We start from the raw sequence: 24,583 nt of genomic DNA, 5'->3' as shown, positions 1-24,583 counted from the left end.
ATTTGAGAGAGAGAGAGAAACATTGATTGGTTGTCTCCCATACATTAGCCCTACTGGGGATCAAACCTGCAACCTAAGTATGTTCCCAGAGCAGGAATCGAACCCTAATCCTTTGGTGTATAGGAAAATGTCCCAACCAACTGAAACATACAGCCAGGGTTACTCCAAAATGTTTTAAATAATGACTCTTATGTCCCCAGTAAATTTTTTTCCTCACCCAAGGACACTCTTTCATTGCTTTCAGAGAGGAAGGAGAGAGAGAAACATCAGTGTGAGAGAGAAACATCAATTGGTTGCCTGCTGTACATACCTGGACTGGGGACCAAATCCGATACCTAGGTATGTCCCCTGACAGGGAATGAAATCTGCAACCCTCTGGTTACAGAAAGATGCTCCAAACAACTGAGCCACACTGTGCAGAGCCCCAATAATTTCTTTACAGCATCTTTCATATCTTTGTTCCTCAGACTGTATATTACAGGGTTAATGAGTGGAGTAACTACAGAATAAAACAAAGTAACTATCTTATGCGTTCCAGCTTTATGTTCGGATGTTGGACTCACATACATGACCATCACCGAGCCATAGAAAAGAGAAACCACAGCCAGATGGGACCCACAGGTAGAGAAAGCTTTTCTTCGTCCAGTTGTTGTAGGAACCCTCAACACAGCTTGTATAACCAGAGCATAGAACACCATGATACAAAGAAATGGAATAAATAAAAGCAGAGAACTTAAGGTGGAACTAGTTAACTCTATCACAGGCATTCTGGTACAGGTGAGGGTCAACAGAGGACCTGGATCACACAGGAAGTGGTCAATGATTCTGGAGCCACAGAAGGACATTTGGGAGATGATGATGATAGGGATCAAGAACCACAGGAATCCAAGCACCCAGCAGCTGACCACAAGATTGGTGCAGAGATGTCCAGTCATTATGGTTGGATAGTGTAGAGGCCGGCAGATGGCTAGGTATCGATCAAATGCCATAATAGCCAAGAAAAAGCATTCTGTAGAACCAAAGGAGAAGAAAAAGTAGAACTGAAGAAAGCACCCAGAGAAGGAGATGACTTTGGTGTCAGAGAGAATGTTGGCCAACATGTTGGGGACAGTGGAGGTGACATAGCAGATCTCTAGGAAGGAGAAGTTGGCAAGCAGGATATACATGGGGGTGTGGAGTCTCTGATCCCAGCGCACAGCACAGACGATAGAACCATTGCCCATGAGGGTCAGGAGGTAGACAACAGAGAAGAGCACAAAGAGGAGAACCTGCTCCTCCCTGGGGCAAGGGAAGCCCAGGAGGATGAAGCCAGTGATGGTGCTGGAGTTGTTGAAGATTTTCATGGGTCTCTGATCTGTAAAAAGACCATAAAGTCATGGAATGATTGTGTATCTATAGATGGGGACCCAGGTATGTATTGAAAGTATCATAGGGAATGTAATAAATACATATATTAATAGTACTATTTTGTCTAAACCTGAAATACTGTCTGGCTTAGTTGTTAGAATGTAAAAACACTGGAAGTCAATGAATAAAAACAGATAAACAAAGATGTTTCCTTATTGTGAGATATATGGAAACATGTTTAATATATAAATATACAACTTATTACATCATTATAAATAAAATTCCACAGTAATTACCACTGATGTCAAGAAATTGAATACTCCTCAGATCGCTCTTCATGGTTCATTCCAATCACTATCCTCTGCTTCTCTGTTTCTCTAATTGCTGATATTCTCCTTTCCTTTTGGTAACTACTTCATTGTTTATCTTTATTTTAATAACTAAGTATGCATTCCTAAACAAAAGTGTTTAGTTTTGCTTGTTTTTGTACTTTACATAAATGAAATCATGTTATATATAGTACTTTTGGATAGCTTCTTTTGCTAAACAGTAGGTTTGTGAAATTCATGTTGTATCTGTCAATTTTGTTGTCAATTCATGTTGTATTTTGTCAACTTTTACTGCTCTATACTTTTACATTTTATGAATAAACAACCACTTATTTAATTATTATTCTATAGATGAATATTTTGGTTATTTCTGGTTTGGAGGAAGGTTACCACAAACACATAATTCACTTTTCATGGTCCACACACGCATACATCTTTGTAGGCTGGATCATAGGGTACGTGTATCTTCAATTTTAGTAGAGTAAGCTAAACTTTTCTGTAATCATTGCTCTATTGACACAGGCACTGACAGTATATGAGAAGTCTGACTGCTAACATCCTTTTCTCTTTTATGTTCAAGGTGATTATTTATTTTTAAAACATTATTTTGTGTTAGCTTTAAAAACATCCTTTTTCTAATATTGAGTTGTGTATTTACCAGAGCCTGGGGAATGACACAGAGGCTGCATTTTAACAGATTCCCATTCTCTCTTTTTTCCTCCTGGTAATAGCAGACTGGGTAATTTTGTGCTTGGTAGTACTTTTTTCTTTTTCAGGGTAGGTGATTATATCCTAACTGTTCTCAAGAAAGAGTGTTCTGGAAGTGATAAAGAAAACTGTCCCCATACTTGGCTTAGGAGAACATTTTAATGTGTAATGCAAATTACAGCTACCAGGCAGTTCATCATCCATCTTTTATGTGTTTTTAGTCTTTGGGTTTTTTTTTTTTTTGACTCTCATTGGTTTTCACAAAATTTCCTTCTTTTTCTTTTTTTATTATTTTATTGTTGTTCAAATATAGTGGTCTGCATTTTGTCCCCACACCACAACTCCCTCCCCACCCCAGGCCATCCCCACCTCCCTCCCCTGATTCCACCCTACTTGGTTTTGTCCATGTGTTCTTTATAGCTGTTTCTGAAATCCCTTCCCCACTTGTCTCCCATTATCCTTTCCCACCTCCCCTCTGGTTACTGTTAGATTGTTCTTAATTTCAATGTCTCCGGTTATATTGTGCTTGTGTGTTTGTTTTGTTGATTAGGTTCTACTTATAAGTGAGATCACATGGTATTTGTCTTTCACCCTATGGCTTATTTCACTTAGCATAATGCTCCCCTGACCCTTCCACACTGTTGGGAAGTGTAGGAGCTCCTTCTTTCTTCCTGCTGTGTAATATTCCACTGTATAAATGTGCCATAGTTTTTTGACCCGCTCGTTTACTGATGGGCATAGCAGCACAATTTACAATAGCCAAGTTCTGGAAGCAACCTGTGTGCTTTGAGTCCTGTGGTCAGCCTTATGATTTAAACAAAGCATTTATTTATTGTACCTCCTACTTTTCCTATATGCCTCTTGCAAGAGAGAATTCCTTGAAGTGGCTCACTCTGGAACATTTTCCTACATAGCAAATTTCAAATAGAACTTTGTCATAGGCTCACAATCAGTTTGTGAGAAGTGACTTTACCAGAAGTGATTGGGAATTAGCATGATGTTTTGCACTTAGACAGCTTTTAATAAATATTCATAAAATGAATGAATAAAAGCAGTGTTTTTAGTTCTCAGAAAGATGTTACACCAACATAGTTATTTGTGGACAAAACTGACTGGGGCCCTTGGGATTATTGGAATCATTTTTCTCTTTTGAGGTGGTTAACTAACTCATTTCTGTTCCGAAGGGCAATCTATAAATTTCAGGAGAAAAACATCAAAATTAATTGTAGGAAATAGCTGTCACTCACTTCTGTCAATACGGCTCCCCAGACATCCAGGGTAGATATAGCTGAGGGGCAGGATCAGCATTAATCTGGTGTTATGAAAATAGGTCTGCAATTGTTTGGGTTGGGAATCTGACACTGCAATTTCCATGTAAACTGTGAAACCTAATGTCAGGGATCTAATGTTAAGATTTATGTAGCAGAAAACTTGTAAAGGAGAGAAAACTTAAAAATTTTTTGCTCTCTCTTCCAATCACTTCTTGGGAGCATCTCAAAGCTGAATGACTGGATAGTTATATGTTTGCACAATGGCCTTATGTTTTTCTGAGTTAGAAAAAACTCAAACTTTGTTGAATAAATCTGCATCCAGACCTTGGTTTTGGTTATTATAGCCTCTGTAAATAGGGCATGCATGGAAACATGAAAAATAATCTGTTTTTCATTATCTGGAATATAGCATTAATTAATCAATAATAAATTATTCTCAAGAGTTGGTATAGTTATTCAAGAAATATGCCAATGGTTTCTTTGGAACATTCAAAAATAGTAAGACCTCCTTAGGTAAATGGCAGAAGGTGTCAGGGGAAAGATAGTTGATTATAATGGCTTTGTTTGTTTGTTTGTTTATTTGTTTCAGAGCAAGAAGTTATGTGACAGGGGACTAGCAAACTGATCAATATATTGGAACTTATAAAATGTGAACAAAAGCTTACCTCTCTGAGCCAGATCTAGTTTTTGATCTTTATATATCTATGTCATGAGGGACTCATTTGGCCATAAATTTTCCCAAGATCCTGCTAGTTTATGTCTTAACTTATATTACCTTGGGTCATTTATTTAATTAAAAATTTTTTTATTTTTTTATTTTTCAAGTACAGTATTCTGTTTTTTACACCCATCCCAGCCCCTCCCCCCGTGCTCCCCACCTCCCTCCCTTTTCCACGCCCTTTAGTTGTTGTCCATGTGTCCTTTATACTAGTTCCTGTAAATACTTCCCCTTTCCCCGTGAAATTCCCTCCCCTCTCCCCTCTGGTTGCTGTCCCCCTGTTCTCTATTTTAGTGTCATTGTTTTTATTTTACTTGCTTGTTTGTTTTGTTGTTTAGCTTCCTGTTAAAGGTGAGATCATATGGTATTTGTCTTTCAACCCCTGGCCTATTTCACTCAGCATAATGCTTTCCAGTTCCATTCAAGCTGTTGCAAAGGGTAGGAGCTCCTTCTTTTCCTGCATAGAATTTCATTGGGTCTTTCAATGCCTGAGCTGTAGAATTAAACAGGTTCTGGTTCTCGTACCGTAAACTTACATTTTCTAAATGAATTTTCTGCTTGGATTTTAAGGATGTGTGATTAGGGGCTGACATTAAGTTTCAGATACCAAATATGTCCTTTCTTTTCCCATTTCCCAAATGCCCCATTCTTTCAATGGGGCTGTTATTAAATGTTGGGGCCATGAGACTATCCCAACTGCTAATGAAGTGTAAGAGTGACTAAAAAGAAAATTTGCTATAACATGTGAAGGTCACTTATGAACTTTAAATTCCATGATGTTAAAAAAGTCCATTCAGGCATATAGGTTTAGGATAATAAATACCAACTCAGAGGAAAGTCACTCAGTTTTCAATTGGTCAAAATGATTTGTTACTAATTGTGGTTGGGGCATCTTTAACCAAAGTTTTCTGCAGGATGTTTCTAAAAGGTTATTTTGTGTGACCATCACTTTGTCCATCATCTCAAAATATTTTTAGCACTTCGAATCATTTAGTTAAAATTCAAGGACTTATTTTTATTGCTTGTCTATTTTAATGTTACATCTGTTACTTTCTTTTAAATCTTACATCTAACTCATCAGCAAGCTGCTTCTGTTTCTAAGACATGACTCATGTAATGCCCTTGTTTGTCTTCATTTTCATCTCCCAAGTTCAAATTATTATCCTTTCTTCTTTGGACTTCTGTAGCAGCATCCTAACAGAGCTCCTTGCTTCTACTTGTTCCTGTACTTTAATTTCTACATAGCAGCAGAGTATGCAACAGCATGGATGGAACTGGAAAGCATTATGCTGTGTGAAACAAGCCAGGCGGTGTAAGACAAATACCATATGATCTCACCTTTAACAGGAACATAAACAACAAAACAAACAAGCAAGCAAAATATAACCTAAGACAGAGAACAGGCTGACAGTGACAGGAGGGTTGAGGGGAGGGAATTTCAGAGGAAAAGGGAGATTTACAGGAAGTAGTATAAAGGACACATGGACAAAAACTAAGGGGGGCGGAAATGGGAGGGAAGTGGGGAGCACTGTGGGGGGTGGGCTGGAATGGGAGTAAAAGACAGAAAACTGTATTTGAACAACAATTAAATAAATAAATAAATAAATAAAAGAAAAAACCAATCATGTTAGAGTTTTGGGTTAAACCATTCCCTCTGAGAATAGTTTTGTCACAAAGTCTTATAAACCTATTTAAGAAAACAGGAAGCTGTTCTAGAAAACAGGAATGGCCATCACCATTTTATGCTCAGTATTACATATTTAACCAGACTGTATTGTTACTCACCTTTCATTACTTAGCTCCACTGAACCAAAGAATCTATGATGTTTACTGGCCACAAGTCTATGGTGGAGCTGTCAAAAAAAAGGGAAAAAAGAAAGTCTGGTTGAGTCATCTTGCATCAGCTGCAGAAGGCACTGTGCACAACTTTACAACGGCATCTGTGTTTATGTACCTAGGCTGCCTGGACTAAGTTTAATTAACAATAATCACTCTTTTATGGTTTAGTTGTTAAATCAGCCAACTCCAGAAAAATTTAGAAAGACAATATCTGAGTGAACCAGGCCACGTCAATGTGAGGAAGATATTCCCTATTTTAATTTTTTCTCAATGCTCAGTACAGTAGAGATCATGGTATGTCCATTTATCAGCCCTCTCTCCATAGCCAGTCCAGAGATGTCTCATAACAACTCAATTTTTCCCATTAGTTGGTAGGTATAGTTTCAGTGCCACATGTGTGACTGGGAAATCTCTTTCTGGAAAATACTTAAAAGTAAGAATAATTTTCTAGATTGGGAAGAGTGGTAGGCAGCTGGGTATAATTGAAGAAGCATTGAATTTATAGTCAAGAGATTTTTGACAGTCATAGAAAATTAACACTCAGTTTTCTAAGTTATAAAATGGGCATAATTATGCCTTCATTAAAGGGGTGTTGTAAAGATTACTGACTGAGACAAATGTCTGTGGAAGTCCCTTGTTTGATCATTGCTTAAGAAATATTGGTTGGGTGAGTATGGCCACGCAAATTTTTTTCCTCAATAATTTTATTTAGTTATTTTTCAAGTACAGTTTTTTGCCTGTTTCTCCCATCCCAGCCCCCCCACCCTGTGCTCCCACCTCCCTCTCATTTCTACTCCCCTCAGTTCTCATCCCTGTGTCCTTCATATTTGCTTCTCCAAATCCCTCCCCTTTTTCCCCCTTAAATTCTCTTCCCTCTCCCCTCTGGTCACTGTCCCCTTGTTCTCTATTTCAGTGTCTTTGTTTTTATTCTGCTTGCTTGTTTGTTTTGTTGTTTAGCTTCCTGTTAAAGGTGAGATCATATGGTATTTGTCTTTCAACACCTGGCCTATTTCACTCAGCATAATGCTTTCCAGTTCCATCCATGTTGTTGCAAAGGGTAGGAGCTCCTTCTTTCTCTCTGCTGCATAGAATTCTATTGTGTATATGTACCACAATTTTTGGATCCATTCATTTACTGATGGGCACCTAGGTTGCTTCCAACTCTTGGCTATTGTAAATTGTGCTGCTATGAACATTGTGGTGCATAGATTCTTTGAAATTGCTGTTTCAGGATTCTTAGGATATAATCCTAGCAGTGTAATTGCTGGGTCAAAAGGCAGGTCGATTTTTATTTTTCTGAGAAAATTCCATACTGTTTTCCATAATGGTTGTACCATTCTGCAATCCCACCAACAGTGAACTAAGGGCCCCTTTTCCCCACAACCTCTGCGTGGCTAAAGAAAACAGTATTAAATTAGCAAGACAACCAAGTGTATGGGAAAACATATTTGCCAACGATACCTCAGACAAAGGTTTAATCTCCAAAATATACAAAGAACTTACATGACTCAACTCTAAGAAGACATTTAACCCAATTAAAAAATGGGAAAAGGACTTGAACAGACACTTCTTCAAGGAGGATATACAGAATATCCAGAGACACATGAAGAGATGCTCAATATTGCTAGCCATCAGAGAGATGCAAATTAAAATCACAATGAGATACCACTTTACACCGGTCAGGATGGCTATCATAAACAAAGCAACAAACAACAAATGGCCACGGCAAATTTAAAGAGAACTGTGGATAAAACTAGTAGATTACATTTTTTTTTACGTTTCTAAGCACTACATAACCTTCTTACCTGGTCAGCAAGGGAAATTCTAAAGCGAGACTTATCAAGTTTTTCTCTTATTTTCATAGAGGTAGTCTTCTTGGCAATGATCAGTGAGGAGAAAAGAGGTGGAAATAGATGTGATAAAGATCTTGATTGCCTTTGCTGAAGGATGGAGGGGTTATGAGCAGAGCCTGTCAGGAAGTAAGCCCTGGTGTTCCTGATCCTTGAGGACTCGTTTGTGGCCTCTAAATGAAACAGTGTCAAGAGACATCTCTATGCTTGTTATTCATTTCCTTGGGGCCTGCCTTAATTTCTGTTGTTGGTTTTTTCCTAGACAAGTTGAAATAACATCTTTTCTTTGTTTGAAACCTCTCACAGGTAAAATGAAATATTAACAAATCATTGATTGATTGTTTGCTGAATTAATATACCAGTAAGTCTTTCTAACTCCTCTAAGTGTGCTTACCACATAGCCAATGAAGCATTTTACAAACCCGAAGGGGATAAAAGCAGCTCAAGACATCCATAACTGATCTCATATTCACTAAACTAGACCTCAAAGTTATTAAAAGCTGGTCTGACACTCTCAAGCTAGGTCATGCTATTCTGTTATTGGACATAATTTCACAAAATAAAAACTCAGTCAAGGTTAGTCTGAAACCAACTGTCAGTTGTCAGAGGCCTGGGTTGGGTTGAGAGTTGCAGAAGTGGGTGAAAAAGGTGAACAGACTAAGCAACATACACACATATACAACAAAAGCCAAAAAACCTTATAGACCCAGACAACTGTATGGTGATTCTCAGAGAGAAAGGGGGGTGGGGGGGTAGACGAAGGTAAAGGTGGGATAAACAGATAGAAGGAGACTTGACTTGGGCTGGTGAACATACAATACAATATACAGATGATGTGTTATAGAATTGTACCTCTGAAATCTATGTGATTTTATTAAACAATGTCACCCAAATAAATTCAATAAAATAAAAAAAGGTTAGTCTGAGCCCAGGATAAAATTAGACAAAATAAAGCTTTATTTATTTATCCCATCTCCACCTTCTTTGTCCGCCCTCTTCAGTCAGGACTGCTTAACCTTGATATACTTTATACATGGATTGTAGACAGATTTTCTTTAAAGAAGGTATTCTGTAGCATAACAACCTTTCACATACATCTTAAAAATCATGAATCACCCATTGAACAGATGGGAAAACCGAAGCCCTGAGAGAGAAAAGGAGCTGTCCATGAAGCCAAAGCATGGCACAACATGCTGTTTTCTGATAACCAGCATGTGCTGTTTTCAGGACAACACAAAGCCTTTTCTCCACCCAGCCCAGCTACCAATTTGGGTTCATATGGCAGTCAGAGGCTCTTAGCAGGAGCAAAGACAGCCTGAGGATGTGGGGTAGATGGAGGCCTAGGAAGTTTTAGCAGGGCCTCAGTGGTGAAGGGACTAATCTCTGGGATAATGCTAGCATCCCAGACAACATGGAAAACACCAGAAGTGGCCTGACACATCTACAGGAATTTCCAAACAGGTATGGAAACATGAAGTTCCATGCATCTCTGGGATCAATTCATGGAAAAATTACATTCTGTGTCCTGTAAACAAAGGATGCAGCAATACTTATTTCACTCATCAATCCAGTAGTAATACACATGTATGCATATATTTTAAGGTTACTTTATACTTTTATCTACACACACACATGCACACACAAAGTCACTGTGCCACCCATAAAATACCAAATATCCTCCATTCTTGGATAAAATGAGTGACTGCTAGTTTTATTTAAAGCCACTTATAACTTTATTCTTCTCATACCAGCTTCAGCTACAGGCCTAGTGGCTTAATTCTGGAAATCCCTACAGCTCACATCAAATCCAGCTTCAGTTCCAGGTCCTGGTGTGGCTTGCCACTAGGACTACCCAAGGCCTGAGCCCACTCCAGCTACAATTCCAACTGGTCTATCAATATGGTCCCAGTGAAGCTTGCCCTTGTCCCCTCTTCACTCCAGTTATAGCTCCAGGCTCTGGTAAGGCTTGACCCTGGGACCCACACCTGCTTCAGCTTCACCTGGCCCACCAAAGAGAACTAGCATATGTAGTCTACAAAGGAGTAGCTCATATGCAAGGCCACTCATTTGCCTAATTCATAGAAACAAACACAGAGAGACTGCCAAAATGAGGAGGCAGAGAAGTATGTCACACATGAAAGACAAGTCTGACAAAAACCCAGAGAAAGATCTAAGCAAAACAGAAACAAGCAGTCTATCAGATAAAGAATTCAAAGCACTGGCATAAGGATGCTCAATGAATTGGGGAGAAGCATAGATGAACTCAGTGAGAACTTCAGCAATGAGATAGGAAACATAAAAAAAGAAAAAGAAAACATAAAAAGGGACCAGTTAGAAATGAAGAATATAATAACTGAAATGAAGAGTACATTAGAGGGAATCAACATCATATTAGATGAAGCAGAGGACTGAATTGATGATTTGGAAGACAAGGTAGCAAAAAAATACCCAATTGGAATATCACAAAGAAAAGAGCATTAAAAAATGAGGATAGTTTAAAGGACCTCTTGGACAATATTGAGCATACCAACATTTACATCATAGGGGTACCAGAAAGAGAGAGAGAGGGAGAGAGAGAGAAAGAGAAAGAGAGAGAGAGAAAGATTGGAAACCTACTTAAAGAAATAATGGTTAAAAACTTCCCCAGCCCCAGACAGTGTTGCTCAGTGGGTTGAACATTGCCCTGAAAACTGAAAAGTCATTCGTTCAATTCCCAGTCAGGGCACATGCCTGTGTTACAATTTTGGTCCCTGGTTAGGGCACATATGGAAGGCAACCAATCAATGTTTCTCTCTCACATCAATGTTTCTCTCCCTCTCTTTATCCCTCCCTTTCCCTTTTTCTAAAATAAAAAATAAAATAAATTTAAAAAGCCAACTTGCCCAATCTGGTGAAGAAAACAGATATCCAGGACCAGGAAGTACAGAAAATCTTAAATAAGATGAAGTCAAAGAAGTCCACACCAAGACACATTATAATTAAAATACCAAAAGTTAAATGAACAAGGACTTTTTTAACTTCAAAGTTGGAAAAAAAAAACAGAAACAAACTTAACTATATGCCAAATAGGTAAAAACCATATTAAAAAAAGTGGAAAAGAACCCAAGTAAATTTTAGCTACAGTACTTTCACCCCTCTCAGTCTGAAGATAAAACAAAACAAAACAAAACAAAAAAACAAAGAGAATTACAAAGAAAACTTTTATAAGTTAGTAGGTTTGTTATTAATAGTGGTATGGATGTAGTAATTCTGAAGCAAGTTTATGTGTATTGTAGCATGTAATAAAGGAGTAAATATATTGATTTCACTAGGAACCAGGCATTTCAAAGTGAGGGAAAGAAGCTACAAATATAAAATTATGATGGGCAGAAATAATGTGAAATGGCTAATTTCCCCAGTCTGTCCACTGAAAGAACATGAGCAATGACAATTCAGTATCTATTAACACATCTAGTTTCCAGACCTTGGGTTCAAATGTCAATTCTCACTAGAAAGAAAGAGGGGTCATTAGCAAAATGGCCAAGTCCAGGCCTGGGGCTGGAAGAGTTAAGCCTGGACCATCTTGTGCTGTAAGTAATAATTTAGTCAAAGAATGACATGTTTAGAAGTCAGCCTAAAGGAGTTCCCATTGGCCAAATCTGGGGCAATCCTGGTATAAAAATAAGTAATGAATATATTATAGCCCATTGAATAAAATCAGAATCCAGGTGTCCATATTAACAGAAGTAAATAAATAAGGAAGAAGGAAAGACTGTTATGGTAAACTGTTAACTAATAAATGTGGAAGAAATGATAGAATTTAAATCACTATCTGGCAATCATTATAGTAATTTGACTCAGGCAAGGACCACCAATGTACTATAAGGATAAAATTTCAAATAATCTCCCCAGAGGTTAGTTGTTAATTACAAAAGGGAAAATAGTAACTTTGCATTAGAGAAACTTGGAAGACATGTCTAAAAGTTGGTGATTGAAGTTAACATCACCAAAATGGGAACAAGTCCCAATCACCTCCCACCTGACAGGATCAATGAGAAGAACACAGCATTACTTCAGGCGTATTCCTGCTACATATGTACAACCTGAATCTAATGAAATATCAGACAATCCCAAATTGAAGGGCATTCTACAAAATAACTGGCCCCACCTTTTCAAATGTCAAAGTTGAGAGGACAAAGAAAGACTAAGACTGATTCAAATGAAGGAAGGCTAAAGAGACATGACAACTGAAATACAAGTGATCCTGGATTGGATGCTATCCATGAAATATTCTTACTACAGAACATAAGTAAGACAATGGGCTAAATCTGAACAAAGCATGTGTATTGGATAACAAAAACAAACAAATGAACAAATAAAATTAGCTTGCCCAAGATTTCATTTTTTTACAACTAAGTAATAACTTCATTGCACATATACTCCACAACTTTGTCATCCATTTATTCATTGATGGGCACATAGGTTATTTCCATGTCTTGGCTGTTGTAAATAATGCTTCTTCACAATCTCATTAGCATTTGTTATCTCACTCTCTCTCTTTTTTTTAAACAAAAGTTATTTTATCATCCGAGAGGCAATATCTCATTGTGGTTTTGATTTGCATTTCCATGAGGATTAGTGATAATGACCACTTTTTTCTGTATCTGTTGGTCATTTGAATATTTGGAAAAATACCTTTCCAGTTCCTTTGCCCATTTTTAATAAGGTTATTTATTTTTGCTATTGAATTATAGGGGTTCTTTACATATTTTGGATATTGACCCCTTATTATATAGATGGTTTGCAAATATTCTCCCATTGCATAGGTTGCCTTTCATTTTGCTTGTTGTTTGCTTTGTTCTACAGAAATTTTTTAGTTTGATGCAGAGCCACTTTTTTTGCCTTTGTTGCTTGTGTTTTTGGTGTCATATGTAAAAAATTGTTGCCAAACCAATTTCCCCTATGTTTTCTTCTAGGAATTTTATAGTTTCAGGTCTTACATTTAAGTCCTCAATTCATATTGAGTTAATTTTGATGTAAGATATCATTCCATTTTTATTCTTTTGCATGTGGATATTCAGTTTTTTTCAACCTCATTTATTGAAGGGACTATCCTTTCTTCACTGTGTATTCTTTGCTTCTTTGTCAAGATTAGTCACTATATATGTATGGGTTTTTATCTGGGTTTCTGATTATATTACATTGGTCTATGTTTCTGTTTCTCAGCTACTGCCACACTGTTGATTGCTCCAGCTTTATAGTATGTGTGATGCTTCCAGTTTTGTTCTTTTTTCCCCTCAAGACTGTTTTTACTGTTCAGGGTCTTTGATTTAACACAAATTTTAAGAGATTTTTTCTATTTTTGTAAAAAATGCCATTTGAAATTGGATTAGAATTGTATTGAATCTATAGCTTGCTTTAGACAGATCGCTTTAGGATGCTATAGACATTTTAATAATATAAATTCTTTCAAACCATCAAAACAGAATATATTTTCATTTACCTCTTATTCAATTTCTTTTTATCACTAGGTCATCATTTCCTCTGTTCAATTTACTTCTATACATTTTAATTTTTGGTGCTATTGCAAGTGAAATTGTATTTGTAATTTTTTCTTTTTGGTAATTTCCTTTTTGTGGGTAGTTTGTTGTTAGTGTATAAAAACATAACTGATTTTTGCATATTGATTTTGTATCTCATAACCTTACTGAAATAGTTTTTTAAGTTCTAACAGGTTTTTCTTTGTGGAATATTTAGTGTTTTTTTTTAAAAATAAAATCATGTCATCTGCAACAAATAGAGTTTTACTTCTTTCCTTCAAATTTGAGTGTTTTAATTTCTTTTTCTTGTCTAATTGTTCCGGCTAACACTTCCAATACTCTGTTGAATAAGAGGAGGAGAATGGGGGAAAAGCTACAGGGACTAAGAAGCTTAAATGGTAGGTAGAAAATAGACAGGGGAGGTTAAGAATAGTATAAGAAATGGGGAAGCCAAAGAACTTATATGTATGACCCATGGACATGAACTAAGGTGGGGAAATGATGGTGGGAGGTGGGTACAGAGTAGAGGGGAATAAAGAGGAGAAAAAATGAGAAAACTGTAATAGCATAGTCAATAAAATATATTTAAAAAACAAAAAAAATTAAAGGATCCTCTAAATTAAAGAGATCAAGAGAGAGGAATCACAGTCCTCTGGTCACTTAGTTGACATTCTATTCTGACTGATATTGTAGAACTCTAAGTGCTCTAAATTTATTTTCTGCCAATATTATTATGGAATTGATTCTATGTTTTATGACTTTCTATGGACTATTCTCCTAGTATCTGTGTCCACATATCTTTTACTCATCTTTCATGGCTCAACTCAAGTGGCATTCTCTTTGTATTACTCTTTATATCTTACCCTTCCAGGCAGATCTGACTATAACTCTGCTTCTCTAATATTGTTCACACAATCCCACTATATAACTTCAAGTTATAATTTATATTATTGTATTATAAGAGGTTAAAAGTTTAGGATTTTTAGAGTGGAAGAATGAGGGTCTCCAAAACTCACTCCTGCAAAAAGAAATGAAGAAATCTGTCATACATTATTAAAATTAGCTACTTTTAGAACTTTGGAAATTAATTAAAGGTTTTCAACAATTTGAGAAACATTTCAGCTGAATCTTGGTAAGAAAAATGAGGTTTGTGGCATCCTAAATGATCTTATTCCCATCCCCTTCTCACTAGTTCCCCATTAGCCTCAAAACCCAGCAGCCTTGCAACAATGTTGTCTGTGAAGACCAGTAGACCAGTAGTCACTGGAGAGAGAAGGCTGGGTTTGGAGCTCTTCAAAAAGCCCCATCTCCAGAGAACTCACTATTTGCCCTGTTTTACAACTCCTTAGAAAAGCCTTATGATCAGGACTTGTTATTTGGCCTGAATCCAAGCTTGTTCAGTGGGAAAAGCCCTGTTCCCAGCATATTGTTGCTAACAGTCAACAACAGTTATTTAACATGTCAGCTGCCTGAAGTAGTGATGTCAGTTGGGACAAATGGGAAGCTGGACAAGAAACTTAAAAGGAAAACCGTACTTGAACAGTAATTAAATAAAAAATGAATATGAAGCTAACAGTCCAAAAAATAATAAACAACCTGATTAAAAAATGGGTACATGACTTGAATATATATTTCTCCAGAGAAGGTACACAAATGATCAATAAGCACATGAAAAGATGCTCAACATCACTAATATCAGGGAAATGCAAATCAGAATCACAGAGTATCACCTCACACCTGTTAGAATGACTATTGCCAAAAGAACAAGAGATAAGTATTTTTCAGGATGTGGAGGGAAGGAAACCTTTGTGCACTGTTGATAGGAATGTAAATTGGTGCAGCCCCTTTGGAAAAAAGTATGTCAGTTCCTCGAATAATAAAGAGTTGAACTATTATTTAAAAAAAGAAACTTAAAAGGAAGCTCTGGGAAATGAGATGTTCATAGTGATCTTTGAAATATTTCTGGGGATCCAGAAGGACACATACATGTATAGGGCTGTCCACATTTCCAAAGAAGACTTAAGAAGGCCCCAATGTTTACCTACAGCTGTACCTGAGGCCCTGCACATGTAGAAAATGAAGACAAAGGCAGAGTTATAAACTGATGAAGTACTGAAGCCATGTCCTAACACAGAGCCCCTCAGCAAAGAGTGGATAACATATTTGTGAAAGGCATGTAAGGAAATCTCTGTGCAATCATGATCTGACAACTAAGCCAACCAAGGAGAAACTTCAGTAACCACACATAACAGGTGGTAGAGACTTCATAGAATTAGTTTGAAAGAGCCATTAAAGAAAAAACATGGGCTGGGATGGGAGTAAAAGACAGAAAACTATACTTGAACAATAATTAAATTTAAAAAATGCTTAAAAAAAGAAAAATAGCAGTCTCAACAACAACAATAGCAATAATAAGAAACAAAAATAACAACAAAAGCTGAAAAGCATGGGGGGAGGGATTTGATTTTCAAAATTGCCACATTATTTAAAATATCTAGTTTTAAGTGAAAAAAAATGAGACATGCAAAGGAACAGGAAAGTATGGCTTATAGAAAGAAAAAATTCAAGACAATAGAAATGTTCATAAATGAATGGAAGCATGAACAAATGTGGTATATCCATACAATGGGATATTATTGGGCAACTTAAGGAATAAAGTACATACTCACACATGCTGCAATGTGGACAGATGAATTTTTCATGGATGAACATTATGCCAAGTGAAAATAGTCAGCCACAAAAAAACATACATTTTGTGATTCCATTCATAAGAAATGTACAGAATATGCAAAATACATGGGAACAGAAAGTAGGTAAGTAGTTGCCAGAAGCTGAAGTGAGAGGCTAATAGGGAATGAATGCTAATGGGCATGGGATTTCTTTCAGAGTGATTGAAATATTCTAAAATTTGTTAGTGGTGATGGTTGTACCACTATGTCCATAAACAACAACAACAACAACAAAAACCCCATGAAATTATTCACTTTTAAAATGGTGAATTTTATGATATACAAACTATATTTCAATCAAGTGTTACAAAACAAACAAAAATCTTAGAAATGTGTATTTCTATCAGTGGTTTGCAGTCTCTTTGAAAACAGGAAAGAAATATTGTTATTCTGGGTTGCTCCAAGGGCTAATATAAAGCCAGGAGAGTTCTCATACTTTCTTTTTAATATGCATAATCTCCCAAAAATAAGAATGTGAAAAACATTAAAAAGGGAGTTACTTATCTTGGATATTTTTTTTAGTAAAACAATCATCATTGTACTTACTTGCATTATAATATGTTATTGCTATGTAATATTCAATTTAGTTAATTTGCACCAATATGGCTTTTGAAAAGAAAAGGAATGCTGGTGTAGTTAGTCTCTTCTGTGTTATTGTAGAGTTTAGAAATTCCTAAATTTGAGTATGGTGGTTCCCAACCTCCCCTATGTATTACAATCTCATGAGAGCATTTCAAAATACCTGTGCTTAGGCCCCACCTTCAATTCCAAGTCAATTAGTTGAGAACCACTGTTCAGGTTGAAGTAGCTATCAATAGAAAATTCTACACATGGACCAGCTGCTTCCATTGATGTTGTTCAGTTCCTTTGGGACATCTGTGACACTCACTTGCCACACACTCTGCCATCATAAGCTGGCATCACCATGAAGCTCACAATGGCTAGTAAATATCAAGGTGACCCCAAGAAAATGACCCTTCCTCCAAAGGAAGTAGAAGAAGATAGTGAAGATGAAGAAATGTCAGAAGAATGTGAAAGCAGTGGAGAAGAGGTTATCATTCCTCAGAAAAAAGGCAAGAAGGTTACCACAACTCCAGCAAAGAAGGTGATGGTTTCTCCAACAAAAAAGGTTGTAGTTGCCACACTAGCCAAGAAAGCAGTTTTCAACCCTGACAAAAAAGCAGCAGCTATGCCAGCTCTTGACAAAAAAGCAGCAATTACACCAGCCAGAGCAGTAGCCACACCTGGCAAGAAGGGAGGCACACCATCAAAGCATTGGTAGCAACCCCAGCCAAGGGAGCAAAGAATAGTGAGAATGCTAAAAAGGAAAACAGTGATGAGGATGATAAGGAAGATGAGGAAGAAGATGAGGGTCAATTTGAGCCAGCAGTGATGAGAGCTGCTGTTGTTGCTCCTGCTGTAGATGATGAAGATGATAAGGAAGGTGAAGATGATGATGAAGAAGATGACTTTGAAGAAGAACCTATGGAGATTACATCAGACAAAGGCAAGAAATCTTCTCAAAAGCTGTTCCTGTGAAAGCCAAGGGAACAGCTGAGGATGAAGACAAAGAGGATGAGGATGAAGAGGAGGACAAAGAAGATGGTGGAGAAGAGTATGATGAGGAAGAGAAAGATGATGATGAGTAGGAGAATGAAGAGGATGAGGAACCATCAAGGAAGCACATGGAAAATGAAAGAAAAAACATGGCCAAACAGAAATCTGCTCCTGAAGTCAAGAAACAGAAAGTGGAAACCACAGAACCAACCCCCGCTTTCAATCTCTTTGAAAATCCGAAGTTTAAGAAATCTGCTCCTGTATTAAAAGTGAGTGTCAGTGACCTTTTTTGTTAAAAACAATCTTGCTTTTGTGTATCTCAGAACTGGTGTGTCTAGGAAGTTTGGCTATGTGAATTTTTAATTGCTGAAGAATTGAAAAAACTCACTAAAGTCTGGCAATGAAATTAAACTAGAAAAACCAAAGGGAAAAGACAGTAAGAAAGATTGAGATGCAAGAACACTTTTGGTTGAAAATCTGCCTTGTAAACTTACTACAGACAAATTAAAAGAAGTGTTTGAAGATGTTATGGAGATCAGTTTAGTGGGCAAGGATGGAAAGAGAAAACGGATTGCTTACATGGAATAAGACAGAAGCTGAAACAGAAAAAAAAAAACCTTGGAAGAAAACAGAAAACAGAAATGATTCGTTTCATTGTACTACACTGGAGAGAGAGGTCAAAATCAAGATTAGTTGTGGAAAAATAGCACTTGGAGTGGTGAATCAAAATCTCTGGTTTTAAGCAACCTCTCCTGACAGTGCAACAGAAGAAACTCTTCATGAAGTATTTGAGAAGATAATTTTTATCAAAGTGCCCACAACCAAAAATGGCACATCTAAATTCCTATAATAAAAGAGAAATCAAGGATACAGTATTAGGCTGGAATTGCAAGGATTGAGGGCATCACCTAATGCAAGAAGGCAGCCATCCAAAACTCCATCAAAGGTCTGTCTTAGGAAACTATGGAAGAATCATTTGATGGCCCTGTTGGGGCAGTCACTGACTGGGAGACTGGGTCTTCCAAAGGGATTTGTTTTGCAGACTTTGACAACAAAGAAGATGCCAAAGTCTCCAAGTAGGCCATGGATGATGGTGAAATTGATCTACAGTGGAAACAAAGTTACTTTAGACTGGGCCAAGCCTAAGGGTGAAGGTGTCTTTGGGGCTTATGGTGGAGGCACAGGTGGCTCTGGAGGCCAAGATGGGGCAAAGGAAGCCAAGGTAGATTTGGTGACAGAGGCTGGGGAGGTTTGGGAGGTTGAGGAGACTTCCGAGGAGGCAGAGGAGGAAGATACCACAAACCACGAGGAAAGAAAAAGGAGTTTGAATAGTTTCTTTTTTAAAAAAAGATTTTATTTATTTATTTATTGAAGGGAAAAGGAGGGAGAGAAATATCAATGTGTGGTTGCCTCTTGTGCGCCCCACTACTGGCGACCTGGTCTACAACCCAGGAATTGCCTTACACTGGGAATCGAATTGATTCACAGGCCAGCACTCACTGAGCCACGCCAGCCACATCTAAATAGTTCCTGCTATTCCTGTCTTTCTTTCATTTGAAAAAAAGGACTCTGGGGTTTTTTCTCTGTTACCTGATCAATGACAGAGCCTTCTAAGAATATTTCAAGACAGTATATAATCCTGTGGTCTACTTGGAAATATATATAGGTAACATTTCAAGGAAGACACCTTGTTGGTTTTGACTGGATATTCACATAAGCCTTTTAAAGATGAGTGATAGAGCTAAGTTTTGAATTTAGCTCTATCTGTGAGTTTTGAGCCCTTATCTGTAAGTTTTGAATTTATATTGTTTCTTCCCATATACAAAACCATTTTTTCTACAAATTGTGTGTGTGTGTGTCTGTTGGGGGGCTATAAAGGAAAGTGGAATATTTTATCATGAATTTACTTCAGCGGCTTTGGGACAAATTAAAAGCCCTAAACCTGATGACCAAAATAATAAAAAAGAAAGAAAGAAGAAGAGGAAAAAAGAAAGTAAGAAAATCCTACATGTGCTTGTGATTACTGTAATCAGCAGTTTTACAACTTTAATGTGCATAATAGTTCACTGAAATAAAATGCAGATTCTGCATCAACAGGCCTGAGATCCTGTCTTCTAAAGGCCCCCTAGTATGATTACTTTGTGAAGTATTTGATTGTATAACCACTATGCTATACACCTGAAATGAATACAAAATAATATTGAATATAAACTATATAATTGAAAAATTAAAAAATAAAGAAAATATTTTTCCTTTTTTAAAAGATTTTATTTTTATTTATTTATCTTTAGAGGGGGAGGGAAGGAGAGAGGGAGAGAAACATCGATGTATGGTTGCCTTTCGTGGGTCCCCTGCTGGGAACTTGCCTGCAGGGAACCAGCCTGCAACCCCCGTATGTGCCCTGACTGGGAAAGAAAATATTTTTCAATAAAAAAATAAAAGCTCTGACTGATGCCTGGCTAAAAATCCCCAAACCACATTTTTCAGTGATAAAGCTTATATAATATGTTTTAAAATGTGCAATAGTACAAAAGTGGTCAGTAAGAAGAAAATGAAATAAATTACTTACATTATTACACAAAGGGGTTGGTGAAGGGTAGGAGTCAGGTAGCTTCTTAGACATTAACTTTCACCTGGTGAGACTTTGCCATTGATTTGTTTATCATTTATTTAATGATTGGTGCAACAAGTTCAGGTCAATCTCACATTTTTCTAAGAAAGTTGTTTTTATGTCACCCATAGGACATATAAAATACACATTGTTACAGAGTTTGCATAGCTTCTTTATATATTTTCCTGAAGGTCAGGAGTGATAAACTCTAGTGAGAATATATGAACAATATATTTTTAATTTAAATTAATATTATTGACATTTTTGTGCCAATTACTGTGTTGGGTTCTGGAATAATAAATAATAAATAGATAATAAATAAATAGAAAATAAACAACTAATAAAGCATAGTTTCTGCTCTTAAAAACTTTACAGTCTGATAAGAATGGGAAGGCATGTGGAAATAGATTTGTGAAAAGCTAACCATATACAAGAAAAAAGGAAGGATATGTTAAATAAAAGTACAAGTAATGTGCTACGTAAGAAGAAATTAATTCCACCTAAGGAAAGACTTCATTAATATCCTGGCATTTAGGATTTTGAAATGGTTCCTTCAAAAAGTTCACATCTGCTTTCTAGTTTCTTAACTGTTCACCGACAGGAGACTCACAGTCTCAACTCATCTGGGAATAACTCACTAAATAACAGACCAGTTTTAGGAACCTCTTAGAACTTTCTTCAGGGCTTCCTTCATTTCTTTATTCCGAAGGCTGTAGATCATGGGGTTGAAAAAAGGGGTCAAAACTGAGTAGAACAAAGTTGTGAATTTCTGCATACTCTCTGCTTGCCCTGTCCCTGGACTCACATATGTCATCATGACAGAACCGTAGAATAAAAACACAACAGCCAGGTGTGAGGAGCAGGTGGAGAAAGCCTTCTTCCGGCCAGCAACTGAGGGCACCTGTATTACAGCCCTCAGCACCAGGGTATAGGAGCCAATAATGTAGAAAAAGGTGGCAAAGATGAGGAGGGAGCTCATGGTGCCACACATGAGAACAGTCCCTGGAATTGGAACACAGGCTGAAGCCAGGTCCAACAGAGGACCCAGATCACACAAAAAGTCATCAATCACATTCGGACCACAAAATGGTAGCTGGGTAACACGTATCACTGGGATCAGAAACCAAAGGAAACCGTACACCCAGCAAAAGATGACCAGAATGCTGCAGAATTTAATAGTCATGACAGTGGGGTAGTGCAGGGGGCGGCAGATGGCCAGGAACCGGTCATAGGCCATGATGGAGAGAAATAAGCATTCAGTTGTGCCCAGTGAGAAGAAGAAATACAACTGGAGGAGGCACTGAGCAAAGGAGATGGTTTTGGTTTGGGAGAGGAAGTTGGCCAGCATGTTGGGGACATCAGAGTTGACATAGCAGATCTCCAGGAAGGAGAAGTTAGCCAGCAGAATGTACATTGGGGTGTGGAGCCGGTGGTCCCAGCGCACTGCGCACACAATGGCCATATTCCCAAGGAGGGTCAGGATGTAAGTCACAAAGAATATGGAGAAGAGAAAGATCTGTATTTCCCAGTGGCAAGGGAATCCCAAGAGGATGAATTCACTCACAGTGTGAGAAATATTACTGGCCTCTGAGGTCATTTTCTTCCACCCTGTAAGGATTGTAGTAGAAATTACATATACAAAGGGAATTATGCCTCCTGATTCCTCCCCAGGAGAGTGAGCACATGTTCCTGCTCATAGGGGAAGGGGGTCTAGACTAGTGATTTCTATTTTTGATTGAGTGCTCCAACAATATAGTTGTGAGTATACTTTTTAATATGTAACTATTTATTTTTAAACTATATACAAACCACTGTCAACCAATATGGTAAATATTGGGAAAGACTTTGAAAGAAAGCATTCTTAGAGTTAAAATAAAAATAGGAATTCAGACATTTCCTTTCTGCATCCTTCATTGGGTTGCCTGGTACACCCAACTGTGCAGAACATTGGTTTAGACAATACAAATATGTGGTTGGATCAAGCTAAATTGAAATGTAAACTTTGACACAGGCAATTCAATTCCAAAACAATTAGAATTGACATACGCTGAACAAAATGCTAATATCAAGTAAGTGACATAAAGGAGGGAATATGAGGCTTTGTAGCAAGATAGGAAAATAACTAGAGTGACTTTAAGCAAGTTACAATTTGCCTCCATTAAGGGACCATTTATAGGCCATTATTAGTGTCTGTCCTCTCCCTGTAAAATGGTGGAATACGTGGGCTCCAAAGTTTGATATTATCAGAATCACATGCAATAACCTTTGGAAGGTATAGAGTTGTGCGCTCCAGCTTTGGTTTGGGATCCACTGGTGTAGCTGAGCATGGGCATTTGTATTACAGATTTTGGCTCTGCCACTTCCTAAGGAGTATTTCCTCAGAGAAGGACTTAAGCTCATTACTTTGTCTCTGAAATATGAGTGATAATACCTCCATTACAAGGATAAGATGAGAATTGCATGAAATAATATATGCAAGAGCAGTTTACAAATTATACAATGCTACAAAAATGTAAATTATTACAAACCATTCAGGGATTATTCTGTTATTATTATGATGCTAGATTATTTACTATCCCTTGTTAAACTTTATAAATTAGCCTGATTTCAAAATACCATAGAATGTTTTCACTTATAGAATTTTAGCCATGTGATAGGCTAAGTACATGTATGTATGTATGTATATACGTGTATGTGTATGAGTAGGAGAGTGCTCCTCAGTTCTTGCAGACCACACCAGATACAACTTCCTAATAAGCTTCCTTTGAAGGCCATTTTTTTTGTTCAGCAAACATACCAAAGTGCTCATTTTCTCCTTTATAGATGGTCTTCCTTGTAGACATACCATTACAAACTTAAATGATCATTATTCACAGTGGCCAAGACATGGAAACAACCAAAGTGTCCCTTGATAGGCAATTTGGTGCATTTACACAATGGAATACTACTCAGCAGTATTTTCATGAGAAAAGATGAAATACTGCCATTTGACGACCACATGGATGGATGTTGAAAGCATCATTCTAAGTGAAATAAGTCAGCAAGAAAAAGTTAAGAACCATATGATTTCACACAAGTGTTCTCTGAGGAATCCCTTAACATGGGTAGGGCTGCAATATAATGTCAAAATGAAGAACACTTGGCTTCAGTGATATTTCCAGGCTCAGAGTTTGTGGTTGGGGAAGGGGCGTCAGCTCCTCTCCTGGGCCCATCTGATGCTTGTGTCATTAAATTTTTCAAGTGAGGGAAGGAAATGACTGAATTTCAATAAGAGTCTCAGTTTATAAAGATCTTAAGACTCAAATATTAGCTTTCTTTTTTATTTTTATTGCCTGTAATTTGATAAAATTTCTTCTGTTTCATCTACATCTTTGATTAAAATATTATGTACAATATGAGAAAATGCTATTTCAGATCACTTAAAACTTTTTCTAGGTTAACATCTATTATAATCAACAATTGTAGAAAGATGGCTAAGCTAAAAATATAATAATGATACAAAGGAGCTGAAAATGACCTGGTATCTTCACAAAAAATTCTAGCAAAAACTATTAAACAAATGGTTAATGCAACATTTTAAGGTACAACTTTCAGACTTTAAATGGGTATTCTTGTTCAGTTTTAGTTTTTAAAAAATGTTCTCTCATTCTCCAGAATTCTTTAAAGACACCATTAGTAGTTTTGAAATCATGTACATGAATTCCCTCAGCACCCTGAGATATAATTTGCCTATATCTAAAAATTTAAGCTTAATTTAAAATAATTGAGTGCTGTTTTACTTTATTTTCATGTCAACCTCCTTTTCTTTTTCTTCATGTGAACTTAATAATATATATTATTTAACTCCATTTGTCCAAAATAATGTCACTTCAACATGAAATGAATTTTAAAAACCCCAAAAAACAAAGACACTGAAATGGAGAACAGGGGGATAGTGGCCAGAGGGGAGAGGGAAGGGAAGTTAAGGGGGGGGGGGGTTTGGGGGGGGGGGGGCTGGGATGGGAAAATAGAATTACTTGAAAAAACTATAATTTAGTTAATGTGTTACTTCACATCTTTAAATACTGGGTCTACAATACCTGGTATGTATTTTATACTTACAGCA

General features: G+C 37.1%; 2 protein-coding genes and 1 pseudogene across 2 annotated transcripts; 1 reads left to right on the top strand and 2 right to left on the bottom strand.

Moving 5' to 3' along the window:
* Positions 1-335: 335 nt before the first annotated feature.
* Positions 336-1,398, bottom strand: LOC128625800 (olfactory receptor 11G2). Its single transcript, XM_053654897.1, has one exon. It carries the CDS (start codon positions 1,341-1,343, stop codon positions 336-338), a length of 1,008 nt encoding a protein of 335 aa, XP_053510872.1. The 5' UTR covers positions 1,344-1,398.
* Positions 1,399-17,235: 15,837 nt separating this feature from the next.
* LOC119047412 (nucleolin-like) lies at positions 17,236-19,199 on the top strand (annotated as a pseudogene).
* Positions 19,200-21,133: 1,934 nt separating this feature from the next.
* Positions 21,134-22,075, bottom strand: LOC119047436 (olfactory receptor 11H6). The gene has a single exon (XM_037142876.2). The coding sequence runs from the start codon at positions 22,073-22,075 to the stop codon at positions 21,134-21,136; it is 942 nt and encodes a 313-aa protein (XP_036998771.2).
* Between the last annotated feature and the right edge of the window lie 2,508 nt (positions 22,076-24,583).

Source organism: Artibeus jamaicensis, unplaced genomic scaffold (assembly GCF_021234435.1).
Source record: "Artibeus jamaicensis isolate MK-2021 breed Jamaican fruit bat unplaced genomic scaffold, CSHL_Jam_final contig_888, whole genome shotgun sequence".
Taxonomy (NCBI): domain Eukaryota; kingdom Metazoa; phylum Chordata; class Mammalia; order Chiroptera; family Phyllostomidae; genus Artibeus; species Artibeus jamaicensis.
This window is presented reverse-complemented; position numbering and strand designations above follow the sequence as displayed.

What these genes read in the sequence shown, in the direction of transcription:
- LOC128625800 (XM_053654897.1), bottom strand. Translation starts at nt 1,343, where the DNA reads ATGAAAATCTTCAACAACTCCAGCACCATCACTGGCTTCATCCTCCTG.
- LOC119047436 (XM_037142876.2), bottom strand. Translation starts at nt 22,075, where the DNA reads ATGACCTCAGAGGCCAGTAATATTTCTCACACTGTGAGTGAATTCATC.